This window comes from Petromyzon marinus, chromosome 2, assembly GCF_048934315.1.
Source record: "Petromyzon marinus isolate PM22_M1 ecotype Great Lakes invasive population chromosome 2, UKy_Petmar_22M1.pri1.0, whole genome shotgun sequence".
Taxonomy (NCBI): domain Eukaryota; kingdom Metazoa; phylum Chordata; class Hyperoartia; order Petromyzontiformes; family Petromyzontidae; genus Petromyzon; species Petromyzon marinus.
In genome coordinates this window covers 15722360-15743154 of record NC_133668.1, presented here as the reverse complement: position 1 = coordinate 15743154, position 20795 = coordinate 15722360, and the positions used below count along the sequence as shown (strand labels likewise).

At 44.6% G+C, this 20795-nt stretch overlaps 1 protein-coding gene across 4 annotated transcripts in view; it reads right to left on the bottom strand.

The window, feature by feature from the left end:
• The window catches only part of LOC116946166 (RNA-binding motif, single-stranded-interacting protein 1-like), a 311540-nt gene that overhangs the window by 230920 nt on the left and 59825 nt on the right, over positions 1-20795 (bottom strand). For all 4 annotated transcript variants that reach the window (XM_032961097.2, XM_032961107.2, XM_032961116.2 and 1 more), the window contains one exon: positions 18521-18724. In XM_032961097.2, the coding sequence (XP_032816988.2) occupies positions 18521-18724 (204 nt within the window). The remainder of the gene's footprint in view (positions 1-18520; positions 18725-20795) is intronic.

The window sequence follows — 20795 nt, the reverse complement described above, 5'->3', positions numbered from 1 at the left end:
GATACATTGAATGTTCAACACAAGATTCCTTTACACAAGAATACTTACAAAATTCATTTCAGGAGATAGAAAATATTTAGTTTAGGGCAACAAAATATTTGCCTGTTAGCTGAGCATAACAACCACAGGAAAGTCATGCCAACAAAATAAGAAATAATTTATAGGTATAGTGGCGGAATGCCAGACTTACAATCAGAAGGTCATAAGTTCAAATCCCGGTAGAAGGTCAACTCAGCTGACCATCCCTCCAACTTCAAAAAACAAGTACAGTACCACTTTGTGAGACGTCAACAGTGGTTATTAAAAAAAACCCTCAAAAGTCAAAGTTATTTTTTATGAGCATTGTGGTGTTGCTCATCTCCCGTTTAAAGCCCTGAGCCCAATGCTGGAAATTCGACATTCTTTGGCAGGGAAAAGTCTATCCATAGGACAACCACTGTTGACTTTGCCATAAAGTGATACTTATTTTGAGTACAAATGTTGAGTCAACAGGTTGAGTCAAACCCCCAACCTACCTGCAGTTTGCTTGTCACTGGCTCAGGACTGGAAATGGAATGAGAACCTAGAAGAATTGTTTACTTTTTGCTTCAAATAGACACAGGGGCAGGGACATGAACGTTTACGGCGATAGTAAAACATTCTCCACCAGCCTAATGCTAGGCTTATAGATGGCTTCATTTTCAAACAAAGTAGAATATTTCCTTGCTTAAAAAGCAAAGCGCAGCACTAATATCCACGGATGGGCCCGAAGCCAATTGTGGAAATTATATTTCCCAATGCCAGAAGACAGTATGATATGACAGCAACAGTGTATGAGACAATGCGTTGCTAAACGTCAACAAATGTAAACAATACATCACAGAAATAATATGGTGTTCTTCACACACCCCTCTCAGAATATTCTCACCAAAAGAATACTAAATGGAGTGTTTCTTTCTCAATCTATTAAAATATCTTCTGACCGAAGAATGTATTTGAATGTTTGCCAATTGACAAATACCAAAACCCCCACTGCTTTTCTTTTCACGCATGCCGAGTGCTGCCCTCTGTGGCCAGACCCATTGTGATGGATGGTCTACAGACTGAACTGTACAAAATCCAATAGGTTCAAGTTACTGCTCTGCAACGCCAACGTCAATATAATTTAAAATCCCCCCCCTCCTCCTCCTCCCATCCTGAAAAAACACGACTGCCTTAACATTCCAGAGATATTGCATTTTCAGGGCATCATTTTCTCGAATGCCTCATGGCCCTCGGCTGGGAACTCGGCAGCAGGAGCTGGCCGGCGGTGGCGAACGCGCACAAGGAGCAAGCCCTCCGAACAGCGCAGCGTAAACTCGCTTTGATCTACGTCGACGAGCGCCTTTAAATCAAACGGCTCACAAACTCGCGGCCGCCGCTCGGAGGCTCTGCTTTAACAGGGTACCGTGGTCAGACTTTCAGAGCATATGTCAAACTTTTCGGGGCGTGCTTTAATGGAAACATTTGGGTAGGAAATGCTTTATGGCTGTGGCAGGGGGGGGGGGGTTTGCTCAACCTTTCGGTCGCATTTTAATCAGAAAGGGGGCCATTTTTTTGCAGTGGTTTACGTCCGTGTAATAAGACACGGTTGTAAATCGTGTCAACGGATGTCTTTGTTGGCAAATTAATAGATGAAGAGAATAAATGCACTTAACACATATTTTTTTAGTTATCAACTGAAATATTATTTGAAGTACCTTCAAGGTGTCACGTTTAAAAAAAAAACTTTAGGTTCAATGAAATAGAATAATAAATACAGTTGAATTATGGGACATTTAACTATCATACAGTTTTTTGGGGGTTAGATCGCGTAAATATATAAATGTGTCGTTAAACCCGCCACCACCCGACACAGCCAACTAGTAAGGGTTGTCACGTAAACAGAACGTGCCCAATTCGTTACTAGTACAGCACACCGGTGTGTTGGAGAGCCAAGCCAAAACATTTACAACTAGCCTTTTGCCCGTCCATTGCAGTAAATCTGAAACTTGCAAGCGAAAATCAGACCGCGACGTGATATATTCATTGCATCAATGCGTGTGCAATTTGTAAGGGCGCGGTGACACAGACCTCTTTCATTGAAAGGTTATAATCCCTTGTTCATCACGACGTCCTTTTTACTTTGATGTCTCAACAGCGTTACGGAGATCACGTGACGTGAGGGTTCTGCCTTTGTAGTGAGGGTTGTAAGTTGACGCCGAGGAGGGGGGAGGAGGCGCCTCGCCCCCCCCCCCATGTGGAGTGACGTCACCCGCTAATTATTATGAATGGGGGGGGGGTGTCCATTTGGAGGACGTCACCTCTTCATGATTATTAATGAGGGGGGCTGTTCGATGTGGAGTGACGTCACGAGCGTTAAGGACATCCCTGGGTGATTATAGTCGGTATCTGAGTACGACGTTTCGGCAGTAATTACAACTAGCTTCATCAGGCGACAGACAGATTTGTGGAGAAATCCTCCTCTTTCGTTCCTTAAATCGAGGGGTAGATGTAATGACGTCACGTGTGTGCTCTTATTGCGCGAAATGCGGCGGGGGGGATTAATGAATGCATATAAATGACTATGGGTATCCATTGCCGTGTGGGTTATTTATATGTTAATCAACGAACATTATGCATGCACATTAATCAAGCCTATTGTTCTTGTACTTCTCGTCGATTGTGTGTACTAAAATAGCCGTAACAGCGGTAATCCCTGTTGAAGTATGGTGACCTGTATAGGCATCCATTTAAACATTGTATTACTTGATGATTAGCTTCCAAGCAGCATTAAGTCTGTAGCTATCCGAACGGTTAATATTATTTTTTTCTCTCAATTTCGATAGATTCTATAATTAGCCTTGGCCAGTTGTAACTAGTTTTGCACGTAACTTCAACATTATCAAAATCAATTGTGTCCTTGTTGGCACGCGTATTCTGCCATTGGCGACAGTTGTATTTGGGAGTATTAAAAAATATTTATTTAGTGTTCTTTTAGTCTCGTGCTGATCAACCGCCCTGTTTGCTCAACATAGCATTTGCCACAAGTGCAATTAATCCGGTACACACTGCTAAATCCCACAAAATGGTACTTATATTACTGACCCAGAAAGCATGATGGATTGGGTCAAACTTCAACCGCGATTTTAACTCATGGCATTTTGAATGCAGAATGAGCACCCTTAACCACAACCCCACTTACCCAGTTCATCACACGATGCACCTACCTTGTACATGCATACACGCATTGCTACTTTCTACACAATGCATAGTACAGTACTCAATTTAATACAACTGACAGGTGTAAGTTTATACATATTTTTATTAATTAACTTACGATGTGAAACACGCATACTGTACCGCACTTCATAAATGACCTCGCGTTGACAGTGGCCACCCATAGAACAGGAACACTGCGCTTGTCGAGACCTTATAAATGCCACAATGACGTTTTATTGCAGTGTGGCAATTGACATTGGAGGCCGCACAGCGACAACGGTGTGACCAGAGCCACTCCCCGGACAGCGCTCTCATACAGCATGTGGGCTCTGAGAAGACTTCACTAATTAAATTCACAATCCATCTCCCGCAACAATGGCACGGTTAATGCATTCCAGTTGCAGCCTTCCTGCATTTTGTTGCCGTGATTGTTAATCCCATTCCCTCAATAATGTTTGACCGGCTGGCTAGGGCATGTGCCTTCTGCCAGCCACGCTGCACTAACTCCCAATTCATTAGCGGGACGAAGATATATTTTATCCATTGGTGAGTTTGTAGCACACCCTATATTTTTATTCGATTAATTCTTAACACGTGTGGGCCACTTTGTAACAATTTACTCTGAATCCTTATTCATCAGAAAACCAGGGGATGTACGCCAGGAAACTTTTAAGTGAATATATTGCACTGAGCATGATCAATTACATCTTCAATCAGGCAGTCTGTTACCGACCTAAAGGAACACCAGTTGCACGTGTGGCACATACGAGCATTAATGCAACGCGTACACAATCCACTTCAGGATGAGCGCATTGCATCCCCTCACTTGTCTGAGTATTGGGGGATGTTTGACCGTACTTTACCTCGGGGCTGGTAGACGGCGTGGAACGTGAGAGCATCGAAGTATAGTACAGCAATGGAATTTGCTGTACTGCCCTCTGCCCCCCAACCACGTTTCCCCACAGACTATAACAACCTGTCATACCGTGTGGTGTGTTCCTCTTCAGGCTTTACCCTGCTTAGCTGCTGAGATTTCACAAGATCGGGCGCATCCCGGGTGATTTGGGCACGGCAATAATGCAACGTGCGCCGACTACAATCACAAGCACGTATGGCAAATGAATGTTGGCATAACCTCGCAGGAGAGTCGACGTGTCTCAGCTTACAATGCACGTAACCAGGAACATGGCTTGTGACTTACAGTCAGAGACAAGTCACAGTCATCTGTCTTCTGTGTCAATCTCAGCTGTGAAAATGCGCCACAGACTAAACCAATAACTTGTAACTATAAATATATTTCAGCTTCGATGCAGTGGTTGTTAACGATGAGAGTGACAAGGGCTGAGCACGAGCACTACCACCAGCACAGGTCCCCCACGCTGATGAAGGCAGCAAGCTCTTAAAACAAGTGAACGAATCTAAAAACTAAACTCCTTTTTTATTTAACCAGGTAAGACCCACTGAGCTATATATCGCTCTTTAAACAGAAGCGACCTGGCCACAAATGATAGTCCAATGAAGTGGCTTACCATGTGGAAATTTATAGCAGCCAAATATTCTAAACGCAGGTTTCTAAATGTGGAGGGGAAAACGGGAGGATCCGGAGAAAAATCCACGCGACCGGGGGGAGAGAGACGCGCAAACTCCAAACAGACAAATTTAGATTTAAAGCTTTCGTGACTGCAGTAATTCATATTCTTAGCTCTTTCGGTAAAGTCACGTTGAAGGGAAACAATAAAATAATAATATATATAAAACAGTAAAAATTCTCACGACGTTTCGACCATAACTTGTCTGAAACAGACAAGTTTCAGGATTGAACTCACGACCTCCTCCTGTATACCAGACCAGGTAGTTACCATCTCGCTACCCCAGCACAAGTGAGCAGGTAGAGCAAATATGTAGTTGGCATATTATGCTTCTTATCTAGTAATTATTTAAATAAAGAACAGCCAATTGTCAATTTAAAGCTGTATGAAGGCCTCCCCATGCCTTAATGGCCGTGGAGCTTGTATAACCGTACTTCACTGCGCTGGTGAGCGTGGGTCGGTGAAGGTGGGGGCAACCAAGACTGTTCCGGATAACATCACCCACCACTGATGTTAGCCAGGAAGCAAATTCAAATTGCTAGGTTCAGAGAGCAGCACATGAACCAAATGCGCCACTGCATCCTCCGACTAATTAACAAATTTTAATTGTTATTTTCATATATAACTCGTACAATATTTGTACATAGGAAGACACTGCTTCACTGACACCAGAAGTGGCTAACCACACTAATAAGGTAACGTGTGACTGTGCCTGGTGCTAATTACAACGCCCATGCAAAGCAGCTTGCTAAGACGATGGCGGAAGACTCAATGGTGCCAATCCCTCCTCCCCCCCCCACCTCTCCCACAAAGGCTCGGCTTGAAGGAAAAAGGATGGCATGCTCGGAATACAACAACTTTTCGGTAATTCTTTGGCCAGAGGCAACAAAGCCTTTGGTGTCTATCACAATTACATATACGTTACTTTCTTTGGTTATCCAACTTCCTCCCACATGCAAAATAATAAGTCATAAATCAAAGATCCAAATGTGGGGCCCTAATAAAAATTAGTCTTGAGACTAACCGAGACTTCTCTGAATTCATGCAATGGTGCTGAGGCCGAATCAGTGAATCCGCCACCTGAAGGTACCGAATTCAAATCCAAATCAAAGGTAAATAGAATGATAACATATGTAATTTGTTCCTGCCATAGCACTATGGAATTTCCACCAGATTCAGAAGCACCAATGGATATTAGTTATGTCCCTGGCTTGTTTGGGCAAGGACACGCTTTGCTTTTATTAATTAATACTCAATGAACACAAATGTACGCTCGCCAATACATTGCACACTGAATCTCGCCCATGCCTTTTCACCGCCAACAGCTTGCATTTGTATCCCTGATGAATCCACGGTGAGCCGGGCTTTGGCGTTGACAAACTTAGACATTGGCAAACTTCCCTGCGGCGAAGAGCCGATGGAGTTGGTGTGCGATGTTTAGGTGTCTTGGGGAAAGGGACGATCAAAATTCCTTTGCACGTGCTTTGGCGGAGTGGCTTAGCAACGTTCGCGCAATGCAACTGACGTGAGATGCTCGCGTGTTGCCTGACCGTACGACGAGTTTTCACGGGAGCGGTGCGGTGAAGGGATTTTGTTGCAAATTGCCGGTGTGGAAAAAAGAGAATATAAAAGTAGCCCGATGGTCCATGGACAAGTCTCTGCGGGTTACAAACATAAATCGCTACACTTCATATTTGATCAAAGAGTTATCACGAGCACGGTCACGAGGAATAAAACACAAAAAAACAAATCAATGGATTTCGAAAGCCGCTGAAAGTTGGTCCTGAAGGATGGCATAAAGCACAGCACAGCAGCAATCCGTCAAGTGCAGAAAAATCAGATTACCTGCAGTAACTAATGAATCAAAAGAGGCGAGCGTAAACCTTGGCCCTCAAGCTAAGCACTACTTCCTGCCACTTTGTAACCCAAGAAGGGCGCACGTGTAGGAACTTGACTGCAAATGGAAATGGCTGACTGGAACTGTCAGGCCTGTCACTGTGGCCGTCTTTATCTGCTAATGCTCAAAAGGGGTTGGACAAAGACGCCTATTCACCCTTATCTCGCTCGACGTGCACCTTCGGCGCAAAATGAAAAGGTGCACACGTCAGATTGCGTTTGGAAGAGGAGTAATGATTGTACTTATAAATGGATGAGTGCTTCTCGCGCTGCCTCCCCACTGGTACAGCTTCAATCACATACGTTTCTCTCCAACTTCATGCCTAAATTATGCAAATTTGTAGCGAAGGGTTTTTCACACCTCTTAGTGCATGAGGGAAAGGCATGCACGTAGCCAATTTAGTAGGTAATTTAAAACTACATAAGTACAGAATATTGTTGAAATTACTCTAATCAGCACTAAGTGGTGATGAACCACAAATGCTTGGTGATTAGATTAGTTGGCACATGGATTATTACGCTTCGTGAGATAAAAGGTCATTGTTATGCATCTGCACTGCAAGGTTAATGCAATGGCATCCTTTGTGATTTGTGAAATGTGGTAAATTTACTGAAAAAAGTAGCGTGGCAGAGGCTAAGTGTGACAATGAAAGCGCGTTCCTCGCCGCTTCTCCACTCACACGGTAATTAAACTCTTGTAGCTTCAGCGATCTTGAGAAATAACGAGCCAGGTTATGTAAAACAAAAATAGCAATTGCTGCGTTTTTCCTTCGCTGGAGAGAAAAAAACAATTAGGCAAATTTGAGCAGAAATTTGGAAGACCAAAAAAATATACCTTGCTTTTATTGTTGCTTCACGTGCTACATTCAACCCATAAGCTGAATATCATAAACCGTTGCTTAGATTATGCCCATGGCAGCTAAACATGGGCACATGTTTATTTCTTAAGTTTAGTAATATCATATTTTTTGGGTCTTTGGGTAAAGTCACGTGGATAGGTTAAAATAATAATAAAATAAAAACTACGACGTTTCGATCGCAACATAAGCGACCGTCATCAGGTGGAAAAAAGGGGAGAACCCACTAAAGGCAAAACAAGCGGAGATGGCTATGTTAATAGGGTAGACGCATGTAATTAACAACTTGTGGTAAGCCCAATGCAGGGGCGACACCGCAGGAACTGGAATTGCTTGTCCCATCTTTAGTCAAATAAAACTAACATCGGAAGATGACAAGATGGAAACAGCACAGATAGTTTTTATTTAAAGCTTTCGTGACTACCGGGATTCATATTCTTGGTTCTTTTGGTAAAGTCACCACTTAGAAGGGAAACAATACAATAATAAAAATATGTCATCAACCAGTTTAATTCATAACTATCTGTGATTCATATTCTTGGTTCTTTCGGTAAAGTCACGTAGAAGGGAAACAATAAAATAATAAAAATATGTCATCAACCAGTTTAATTCATAACTACCTGTGATTCATATTCTTGGTTCTTTCGGTAAAAGTCACGTAGAAGGGAAACAATAAAATAATAAAAATATATATATTTTTATTATGAATTAAACTGGTTGATGATATCCTTCCAATGTTTGCTGAGTTTGTACCCATCCTCTCGGTTGAAATTGTGGCTGTATATATGGATGGCTTCATGAACGAATCTTTGTTGATAGCCAGTGGGCTCGCAAAGTACCTTCGTCTTAGAAAAAAATCTATTTCGTGTGAGCCAACCGCATTAAAACAATGATTAGCCACGGCTGAAGTGTTGGTCCTCCCGTGTTTCAAATCTCCATTATGCTCACGAACACGGTCCAAGACATGTCGCTTAGTTTCCCCAATGTAACTACTGCTACAGACACAGCTTAGTTTGTAGACGCTGGTGTATTGCATCAGGGATCTTATCCTTCACAGATGGGATCAGATCACGAATTTTATGCACTGTGTTAAATCAAACCTGGATCTTGTGTTTGCTCATGATTTTGGAAATCTTTTTGGTGGCCCCTGCTATGTATGGCAAGGTGATGGTTTTGATTGGGTCCTCAGATGGTTCTTTCCCAACGGTTGGGGTGATAGCCTTATGGATTGTGTAGTCTGAATATCCATTCGTCTTGAGAGCTTGGTGCACGTGTTTCAGTTCACTGGCGAGGTGATGATGGTCGGAGATACATCGAGCTCTATGGTGTAGAGTTTTGATGAGGGAATTCTTCTGGATGGATGGTGGTGGGAGTCAGGTTTTAGGTAGGCATCAGTATGGGATTTCTTTCCTGTAGACAGAGTGGCCCATTGAGCCATCTGGTCTCTTTTCGATTAGAACATCCAAGAATGGTAGCTTGCCATCCTTTAACATCTCCATGGTTAATTTGATGGCTGGGTGTATGGAATTGATGTGGTTGAGGAATTTGTCCAGAGCTGGTAGGCCATGTGGCCAGATGACCAACGTGTCATCTCCGTACCTCTTCCACAAGGAAGGACATAGAGTGGATGACTGGATGGCGTCTGTCTCAAAATTTTCCATGAAAACATTGGCTACAACCGGAGACAAGGGAGAACCCATTGGGGTACCTTCAACTTGTTTGTAGAATGTTCCATTCCAGGTGAAGTATGTATTGGTGAGGCAGTGTCTCACCAGGGCTAGTACATCAGGATTCAATCATTGTTCGACCAAATCTTCAATGATTACAATGGTGTCGGGCACAGGAACTTTGGTAAACAAAGAGACCACATCGAAACTAACGAGCAAATCACCTGGAGATAGTGAGATGTCCTTAATTAACGATACCAAGTGAGCTGAGTTAAGTACAGCTGAGGTGGTCTTACCAGTAAATGGATGCAAGGTCTCAGAGATAAATCAGGCCAGTTTGTAGTGGGTGAGCTAATGGTGAAGACGATAGGACGGAGTGGTGTACCTTCTTCATGGATTTTTGGTAAGCCATAAAATCTGGGTGGTCTAGCAGCAGAAGGTTTTAAGGAAAACCGCTTGGTTTGTTCAATTAATGAAGCGGAATCAGTGATCATACTGTTGTTTTTTTATAACGAGGCTGTTGGTGGGATCTCTTTAAATTTTTGTATAGCTGCCATCATTAACTAGGTCCTGAATGTTGTTATTGTATGCGGTTTTGTCCATGATGACTGCCTTTGTCGGCTGAGAGGATGACGATATCATCCCTCTTTTTTAATTGAGATAGCTCAAAACCCTCATCCTTACTGATGTTGCTGATTGGTGTCTTAGCGTTTTTGAAGTTTGCAGCAATTTTCGATCTTGCTACATCTGCACCGATGTGTCCCAAACCCTTAAAGACTACATCGACCTGGGCAATGATATCATCCACTGGGATGTGTTTAGGGGTGACTGCGAAGTTCAACCCTTTAGCCAGAACCGATTTTAGGCCGTCGGAAATTGGACTATTACTCAGATTAATAACAATCTTGTAAATGTCAAACTTTTTAACGTGTGAATCTGGCTTATTCTTGGAAAGGAGGTTGAACTTGTAAATCAGGTTATCTTTACATTTAGCTGCCATTGTCGCGGCTGACGAGGCAGTCATGTTATCTACATGTTCCCAATCGAATGTAGACAATTTCTGTCAATGTTACGTGTAATTTCAAGAGTGTCTTGTCCACATGATCTAGTTCAATTCGGAGCAATCTAATTCTCTCTGAGATCAGGGCCAAGCCTGCCCTGAACAAGATTCGTTTAGCATTAGAAGATGTGACAGCAGCAGATGTCAGTGTAAAGGAGATCGGTATTACCTTAGTGTCGCGGCATCTCTTCAGAAATGTGAGTGACTCGATCAGATGAGTCTTCCTGTCTCGAAGTTTGTTAAAAGATCTCAGAGTTACGTGGAAACCCTCCCCGTAGAGGCGGTTAAATCTTGACTTAAAGCTTTCGTGACTGCAGAAATTCATATTGTTTGGGTCTTTCGGTAAAGTCACGTAGATAGGTTAAAATTTTTATAAAATAAACATATCAATAACATAACATCTAATAATACGTCCAAGAGCACATCCACCGAGAGATGGAGCGATGAAATCAGCTCGTGTGTGCATGCTGGGTGGATCATTTCATCGCAGGATAATGAGATGGTGATGGTTCGGGGAGGCCTTCATCCAGAAGTGGCTGATGATGAATGATGATAAATGCTACACCTGTCAAATAATCATGAAATTTAGCTACTGTGTAGCATTGAACAGTCAAATGTGAGATTCTGCAGGCCCCCTTAAAAACTGAAAACCAAACTGAAACGTTCTGGCGATGAAGGACATTGTTTTCCTCAACTTCCTCGTCAAACTCGTGTCGAAGCAAATAAATGAGCAATGTGAAAACGTGAAATGGCCCCGATAGCAGGCCTACTCCTGCATGTATCTGCTCGTACGTTGGTGGTGACAATCTCCGCTCATACGCGTGGAAAATTCCGATTGTCTTAAAAAAATGAATATGTTATGCTCTCAAATTATCATGATAGCGTACCAAATACATAATGTTCTCAGCATACGGCAGAGAGTGAGAGAGCTCACTGGCCGGCCTTAAGTGAGGCTCTTTAACTTTGTGCGCATGTCCATCGTGCAAAGGAGAGCAGCCGAGGGAGGATGCAGAAGGCGGCCTTTTTGGCACTGCCTGCACGCCTGCGCACATTCGGCCCTGAGCGACGGCGGTGGTGGCACTGTGGTTGTCCACTCTCCAACCCCGAGGGGGCAATTAAAATGGCACTACGTATGGCTCAATTAGCACTGACTGAGCACGGCAAAAGGCGAAAAGGAAATGCATGCAAGTTGTACAAATTAAAACAAGAGCTATGTGGTAATCTACACGGAACCACCACATTGCTTACGCAAGCAGCAATTAAAAGTTCCCGGCAAAAGAGCAAAGAGGCCAAGCCCAAAGGATACAGCAAACTAACAATTCGCCAGGGATCTTTTTTTTCATTCATTGCTGGGAGTTGCTACTTTTGATACAAGTCCCGTTCGGAGAAAAAGATACAGCAGGGAGGCTCAGAGAAAGGTGAGGACATATCAAAGGTTTGCCACCAAAGGCACGAAGGTGAGCTCTGTCCTTCCAGATGTCAACGTAGCAGGCATACGGGATATCGGCAGCAACACCTATTAGCAGTTTTCAGAGGGATGTTACAATGCAAAGTGTCTACCAACCGAACCCTATGCTCTTCCCAAATTACACTGCTGGCCTCTTGTGTACCCCAAACACAATGTTGTGGTCTAAAGCGCCTATATCCATCAAGCTCCTGGTCTCCCAAAGAACAGCTTAAATACAGGAGCAGTCACAGTATAATGCAAACACCACAAACCAGAAAAGATTCAGATTTTCTTTTGAGAAGTGTCCTTTATTTCTTCGTTATCTAAACAATGTAATCTATTTGTAGTGACATCGCGGATGTCACTGTGTGGTGCCGGCCCTAGAGGGGCACGGCGTGCGATGTACTCAAATCGCGGGCATCACGTGTGTAGCGACATCGTGAATGTCGCTGAGTAATGCTGGCTCTAGCGAGGCACGGCACGCGATGCATTGTCAGCGTGGACACCCCGTAGGTGGGTGCCGTACCAGCCCTAGAGGGGGCTCGGTGAGCGCTGGGATAGCACAGTGGCACCACGCGTGGCGTGCAGTGCTGACTCCTACAGGAGGGAGTGTGAGAGTGTCAGCCATGGGATGAGGTTACCCTAGGCAATGGCACTCTGGTTGACCCTGGAAGGCACGTGACAAGTAAGATCTACACAGGGGCCTCAGGTGACTAGGTGACTATACGTGACCCCCCCCCTCCCCCCAGGCTAGGGGTGCTTACGTATCAGGGTGAGATCCTACGGGAAGGGTCGAGAAACGACAAGAGCCTTCTCGAAGGTGGTCGTGGCCAAGGACAGGGCCAGCCACCACCCATGAGCATATAAAACGGGTCCCCACAGAGACCGGGGTTCAGCGTTGCTGTTGTCATCTGAAGATCTACGATCTACGTTCTGCGTCCAAGAAGAAGTCACCAACACATGGACGAGGACCCAAGCCAGGGTCCTGTCCGTTGTAGCTACTCCCAGTAACTAGCGTAGTTAGCCTGGTGGTCCACCACCACAGGTTGTCTGGTAAAGGGGCAGTAACCCCTTTGTGGTATGTGTTGGTGTTAATAAATATGTGTTGCCTCCAAGAAGTGCGTCTGCGACTCAGTTGAATCCACTACATATTTATATTTTACAGTTCCACGTAAAAAATAAACAGGGCAAATAAGAGATGTTAAATAAGAATAATCACCAGCGACCGTGTACACTCTGTTTTACAGTAGTTCTAATATCATGCATAATAGACAAAGCACATAGATCCCCAAAACAGTTATCTTATAAAAGACAAAGGGGCACGTGCCATTGGCAATTATTAGTACTGGCACAGTGAGGGAGGCGGTGGGGGGATATTGCCAACACCATACCCGACCATCCTTACCTCCCCCAGCACTTATGCTTTGGTACGCACCAGGTACTTAGTTAAACCCAAGTTAACCCACGGTAGGCCCAGAACCAATTTAGATACCACTCGCTACTCAAGTTAGCCGTGGCCGGAAATCAAACTCAGTTCGGCCGGTTCATAGCGTGGTGCGCTGACTTCTGCGGCATCACTCGCCCGGCACACATGAACAACACACACATGAACAACACACACATGGAAACTCGCAAACGTTCACTTAAATTACACGTGAATGTATATACGTTGAACTTCTTTCGCACCGTACGTAGCCAACCGCGCTAATCGGAGGTGCTGTGCATTCATTGGTGCTCTGTTTTCCCTCAACTCGAAACTTGTCCGCAAGAAAGTACCAGAGTTCTGAGGATTTAAAAGCCACTGCTCTCGATCATCAAGAGTGGCTCGATTAGCAAGTGTGTAGGTGAGAGTCCATTCCAACCCCATCGCTTGCAAACGCCACATCCCATCAGCCGTCAGATACTTTAATACCCTCTTGGCCTTCATTCCAATTTTTTTTCGTGGTCTGCTGCACACGACTCTCGCATCATCACCACAACGCCCATCCCCCGGCGGCACACCACCACCGCCACCCTCGAGAAAAGTGAACTCAGCTTTCTCTCTCCCATTTACTCCTCACCTCGCTGGGCGGAGAAATACCTTGCATGCGAAAGCTTGTATCAGCGGAGAGAAGAGATGGGGGCGCGGTGGTGGTGGCGGGGGGGGGGGGTGCCTGGTGGGGAAGTTATGCTGATGCAGCCCGGGGTGAACATGTCATTATCTCTTTTCACCAAGCGTAAAAGGCAAGAATTACGGTTTAAGCTCTCACTTCCATTCTTTCATTCCGGTTACCTTCCGTGCCAAGGAACGCCCTAGGCCTTCAATCCTTCATGGTATTCGCATCACACGCTAAGGGAAGTGGAATCCAACCTTTTTTTTATTTTGATCATTGGCATTGCTCGGGTCATGTTTATAGCCACATCCTGTTTATTTCGCACCAAAACACAAGGTTAAAAGTGATCCACTTCAGGCCTGATAATTTTCACGCAGTGATAACGTCAACAAAGCACCTTTTTCACAATGGACGTGTAAACACTTCAGTAACACGGCTCTTCTTAAAAAAGTTCTTTCAAAAAGTGTGATGATGACGATAAGAATAGGGTTTACAGAGCCAACCGCGCTAATCGGAGGTGCTGTGCATTCATTGGTGCTCTGTTTTCCCTCAACTCGAAACTTGTCAGCAAGAAAGCACCAGAGTGCTGAGGACTTAAAGGGCAACTGCGCTCGATCATCAAGAGTGGCTCGCTCAGCAAGTGTGTCGGTGAAGGTCCATTCCACCGCCTCCTTGCGAACAAGCCACAACAAGAGGTGTTAAGATGTTCAACCGCCTGTTTCATTGCCAGAAAGGGTGAAAACCTATTCTTACACTTTGATACTGGCAAGAAAGGTCCCATGGTGTAGCTGCTCACGTGTGATGAGTGTTAAAAACAATAGTCTGCCTATACAGGTACTCACTTTGTAGTTGGATAAATGGTTTGGACAGTGCTGTCTTATGAATTAAGCATCACAAAATCTTTATCTCTGACTATGAACCTGTAATAGCAGTGATGTGAATGTCCACATTTCTATGCTAAGGACCAGTCTACCCCTAGGACATTAACTCCCGTTTTTAATGTATTGACCGTAACTGAATGATGGGCTGAGTCGACTGCCAACCAGAATTTGAACTCACAAGTCGCTGATTGTAGATAGAGTATTCTGCCACAGCATCAACTACATGGATATATATGTATGTAATAAATAAACAAATATATATGCAAATATATAAATTATAATTGACAGCCGTTTGTAAATAAAATTAAGTTCACGGCTATTTGACCATACTTTCCCACCCTTATCAGTGCCGGTTGGTGAAGGGACTTAGTGCCCGTTCTGGATATCACTGACCACTGATGTTAGCCGTGACTGAGCATTGAATCAGGTTCATGTAACAATGCGCAAAACAGCAGAACCACTATTCCCCCATGTACAAATACATAGTGTACAAATATATATTTTATACAATGGAGCTTTTTTTTATTGTAAACTACAATCAGTCCATTTCCGTATGTATCCCACACCAGGGAATACATTTTGGAAATGAGGCATAACTCAGTGTGACCACAACAAACACGACAATACTTGGGTCCATGTAAAACTGATATTGGTGACAAAAACGTTGTGAATCAAAATTAATGCGAATGTAAACGTTTCATGGACCGAGCAATGAATTTGATTTGGATAACATCACCAAAAATAATAGTTTTAAATGGGCCATTTATGTACACCGTGGATCCTGTGAATTCAACTGCACAATATAATGAACTCTTCTTGCGTGATGTTATTTGCGAGATTAAAAAAAGGAACTGAATTGCTGGGCTTCATCGCTACAGTGTCTGAGGGAGCAGCTCAGTTTCTGTGTATGTACACCATCGCACCTAAGAGGGGATTGATGTTTTTATTTTATTTTATATTTCGCAACATCATGACAAAAATAATCACAAATTGTCTCTTCTTTGTGGATTTTTTTTTTTAATGCAGCATTATCCTACACTAGCCTTTTGTCCGTCCCTAGGACGGAAGCTGTAATATTTACGAAAAAAATCTAGCAGAGTACAAATTGTGACGCTTGTGTAAATTTAATGGCAGTGAATCTTGCACGAAACTACGGTCATCAAACACTACGATGAATTTCACTGTAGCACTGCATTTGAAGCGACTTTGCGAAAAAAATCTTTCCACCCGACCTTTCGCGTGAGTGTAAAAAAAAACCCGCTCATGATTATTTTATTATCAATTACGGGGGGGGTGGTTGGTGGTGCGGCACGTGGAGTGACGTCACGCGCGTTACACACATTTCTGGGTTATTGTAGTGGTAATGTATGACCGACAGAAGAACGGGGGTGGGGGGGGGGAAAAATCTAGTTAACTGTTAAAAGCACGGGGTCAGCAAATCGTGAACCCTGGCAGCCTGACCTTATATGCAGAGAAGCCACTGGATCCGGCAGCGCGAAAGCAAATCTCCTGACACGATGTCAAAATATTACACTCTTGTGCTGGAGACCACACGCACGCTGACCCCATTTACGCTTTTGGTGGCGGTGACATTTTGATGGTCTTCACGGCGCGTTTGTTTCCACATGTGGCCGCGTGTGGCATCCACGCCGTCCTCAGTCATGGCAAGGTCGCGGCCCGGGCTGGTTTTATTGCGAGCCGCAGCAAATCTCTTTCGGAAGCCTGCAGCCGTGTTTTCATTTTTCAGCCGCGCTCAAATACCGTGACACTGTGCGGATGCAGCGCCGACAGTGCTTTTTGACACGCGCCAGGTCCTTCAGCAGTCACGTGTGGTTTTTAAACGTTTGTTTTGATTGAGTGTGAAACACAGTCAACGGGTTGAGTGATCTGCGATTGACAGTAGAATGGCTAAGGGGTGAATACACGGCAGAGCCGGTGAAGGATCGCGCGCCTCCTCTGAGCCGACGTGGTTCGAGGCAGCCGCTGGTCACTCGTCACAGCATACGCTTTGGACACGGCCGGTCTAATAACCACAAAAGGAGTGATTTAATTGCAGAAAAAAACTACAACTTAGTTGTTGTGTGGTCACCGGCAGCTTACCGCGGATAAAGTTACGAGTTTGCATTGACTTGTATTCATCATCGGGGCTGCGAACTCGCACGCGTTTAACAGCTGCCTTATGATAAAGCAAACAGAGGAGGAGATGCGCTCTCATTGTGTATTGTGTTATTCGAGATGAATCGGCATTAAAATTGAGAGCGCACATCACTTGTGGCCAATGCAAATGCGGAGGCTTTTTTTAATCTGTTTTGCGGCACAGCTTTGACTTAACTAACTGTGCAGTTTGCGCGCAGTGGGTTTTAGTTACTGCTGCCCTTGTTAAGGGATAGGAAGGGCAAGCTGTGAACATCCTACAGGGCACCACTCCGCGACACACATTGCCTCGTTTCTGCTCTCTAATTATCCAATTCAATGTGAGCGATTATCCAAAATGGCACCAGCGTCTTCACGAGCGCTGTCTGAATACACTCACGTTCGGTCGTGATAGGCTGCCAAAATAAGAATCGTGAAAAAAGACACGTTACAAAAAAAGTTAATTAAAATTCCTTATTAGGGAAATCACTGTAACCACTCTCTTCCATTAACTGCTGGAGGCCTTCACCCTCTGGGTGCCGATTATTTCCTGGAGTTGAAGCAATTAATTGTCCAAAAGAACTGATTTTGTTTCGAAATAACTATTGTAGTTAATGGAGTTTTCAGCGTGAAGCACTAAAAAGTACACTGGCGGAACATTAGCTTGTTTGCCGCTGATGACAGTGATTGTGCTCATTGATGTATGAGTAATAGCCTCAAATTCCTACTGGATTGTTTACTCAATTAGCGGCAAATGTTTTTTTTATATCCAGTAACATGCAATTACAAGAGACCCACCGTGCAATAAATGTCAAACAGAAAATGGCTGTAATTTATTGAAATTATTCAATTGTAATCATAACTGTGTGACAGGACGCCGTGTTGGATTTGCCGCTCGCCATGGCAAGTGTCCGAAAACAGTGGAGGTGATGGTGACCAGGATAAAACGGCATACCAAGGGGAACTGATCTAGAACCAATCGCTTGTTGGTCCAGACTTGTACCTTGTGACCGCCACCGGTTTCAAACCCTGGCACAGTGTCTGTTTCTATCTTCATACCACCTGGATTCTATTTATCTCCATTTTATCCATCTTGGGATGTAATGGGTTGCTGATGGTGTGCTCCTTTGCCTGATTTCCGAGTGATTTCCGCAATGCTATCACTTGATGACTTTATGCGAGGCTGTCAAATACAAGCTTTTCATTAATTAATTCAATACTGACCAACTGCTATATTTGAAATGGTATAACAGGTCGCACGCCCATGCTCCAGACATAAACTTCTCTCATTATCGTTCAGTTGATCCTTTATCCATGGAGATCTCGTTGGGTCTCAAGGGTCTTCTTCAGGAACCTCCTGAAATGGGATTTTTCCCCCCAATTTTTCATCCTCTTAACTGGAATTCCTGAATAATGTGCATGCACACAGGCAGCCAACACTCAATCACACACACACAGGCGAGCAACCCACTCACTGTACTGCCATCTACAGGCCAGCTCATATTCCGGCAGGGTTATGTATCTCACACACGATGACCTCTCAGTGATCCACGAACCCCACCTCCAAAGCAGCGGGTTTGAGGTGTGCATCATCGCCACTTAAACTGTGCATTTCCGCGTTGTTTCAGAGTGGAGAACGTGACCCATGCTGCTGCCCAAGCCTCGTCGCGTCACGTACCGGTATGGCATGGTGCACCGCAGCATAGCTGTATCCGGCGTGTGGAGCCGGGTGGTAGTAGGGTGCCGGGTAGATCCGGGGGCTTCGAGCCAAGGCGAAGCGGCTCCAGCCGGGGGGCTCGGCCCCCCAGTGCGTGGCGAACGCAGGGCTCGTGGCTGCCGTCTGAGGTTTGCTGCCCCCGTACACTCGCATGTGGCCGCCCATCTGTAGGTGACAGCGAGTGGGGTGTCACATGCGCACAGCTCAGCTAGAGGTAACATACAGCACCCAGGGAATGTAGTAAAAAAAGCCTGCGAATGAGATACTGCACTACATGTTGGTACAATTTACAATCACTCAGCCCACTGTTCACCTGCTTATGAATGGAGGCCTCCCCAGGCCTTTCTAAGATGGAAGTTTTGTGACCATAATTCACCACACTGGTGAGTGCGAGTTGGTGAAATGGATGGCCAGGGTTGGCTCAGATACCATTCGCTACCGATGTTGGCCGTGCCCCGGATTCAAACTCAGGCCAATGGGTTGTTTGTAGCAGCACAGCGTGCTAACCACTGCACCATCGCTCCATCCATCCAAATGAGTATGAATAGACCTGTTAATATAATAAGTGTAACACAATTTTTGTTCCTGGATAGTGAGTATTATTTCCTAATTGCTTATGCCTAAAAAGTATAGAAAATGGCTATTATTCCCCACAAACTTTGCTTTTTTGACCAGGACATTGATATTTTGAAATTTACCTATTTTCAATTAGAAAATGGGCGAATTTGAGACTTTTCGTTCACATAAAGTCTCCCATTATATTCTCGTTATACTGTCCTTGGTAGCGGCGTTCAAGGTCCAGTATATCGTGGTGGAAGCGCTCGTCTTGCTCCTCCGAGTACGCTCCCATGTTCTCCTTGAATTTATCAAGATGAGCATCAAGGATATGGCGTTTGAGGGACATCCTTTTGCCCATTGTGCCGTAGTTCTTCACCAAAGTCTCAACCAGTTCCACATAGTTTTCGACCTTGTGATTGCCCAGGAAGCCACAAACCACTGCGACAAAGCAGTTCCAAGCCGCTTTCTACTTACTAGTGAGCTTCTTGGGGAATTCATTGCACTCCAGGATCTTCTTTATATGTGGTCCAACGAAGACACCGGCTTTGACCTTTGCCTCAGACAGCTTAGGGAAGAAGTATTGAAGGTGCCTGAAGGCTGCTGACTCCTTATCTACAGGTCTGACAAATTGTTTCATAAGGCTCAATTTGATGTGTAGTGGTAGCATCAGCACCTTCCTGGGGTCCACCAGTGGCTCCCACTTGACATTGTTCCTCCTCACAGAGAACTCGGTCAGCTGTGGCCAGTCCCGCCTGTGGTAGTGCGCCTTGGTGCCCCTGCTGTCCCAAAGGCAAAGATAGCAGGGAAACTTGGTAAAACCGCCTTGGAGACCCATCAGGAATGCCACCATTTTGTTGTCTCCGATGACCTCCCAGTCATACTCATAATACTTCAAGGCATCCAGCAAGGTCTTGATGCTGTTGTAATCCTCTTTGTGGTGCACTAAGTGAGCCAGGGGAAGAGACGGGTACTTGTTACCATTATGGAGCAGCACGGCGTTGAGGCTCCTGGATGAGCTGTCAATGAAGAGGCGCCACTCATTCTGGTTACAGGCGATTCCGATTGCCTCTAACAGACTGGTCACATTGTGGCAGAAGCAGAGCCAATCTTGATGGGTGAAGAAGCTGCAAAAAGGTTGATGATGCTTCCTCTGATCTGCGACTTGCACACTTTCATCCAACAAGTTCCACTGCTTGAGCCGAGACGTTAAAAGCTCGGCATTGCACTTGGTGAGACCAAGATCTCTGATCAAGTCGTTGAGGTATTTTTGGTTGGGGTAGTATGGGTTTCTCTCCTCAGCTCTCCACCTCTGAAATTGTCATCTGGATCTACAACATCTTCCTCGCTTTGTACAGAGTACTTTTTTGCTCTTGTCTTGATAAATTGGCCGCAGACATAGCAAAATGCATCTGCCGGATGCTTGCAGCCTCTTGATGCCATCTCAGAAAATGCAGATATGTATCCACTTAGGCAGCTGGAACTAAGCTGAACTGGTGGGCTTAAGGCCACTGTATTTATACTACTCTTCATATTACTGGAAAGTTCTAAAATGTTCTAGAAGTTACTCCAAGTTTAGTCAGCACTGAATCTATCTGGAATGTTCTGGAAAATAGGTCAATTTCAAAATATCATTGTCCTGGTCACAAAAGCAAAGGTTGTGGGGAATAATAGCCATGTT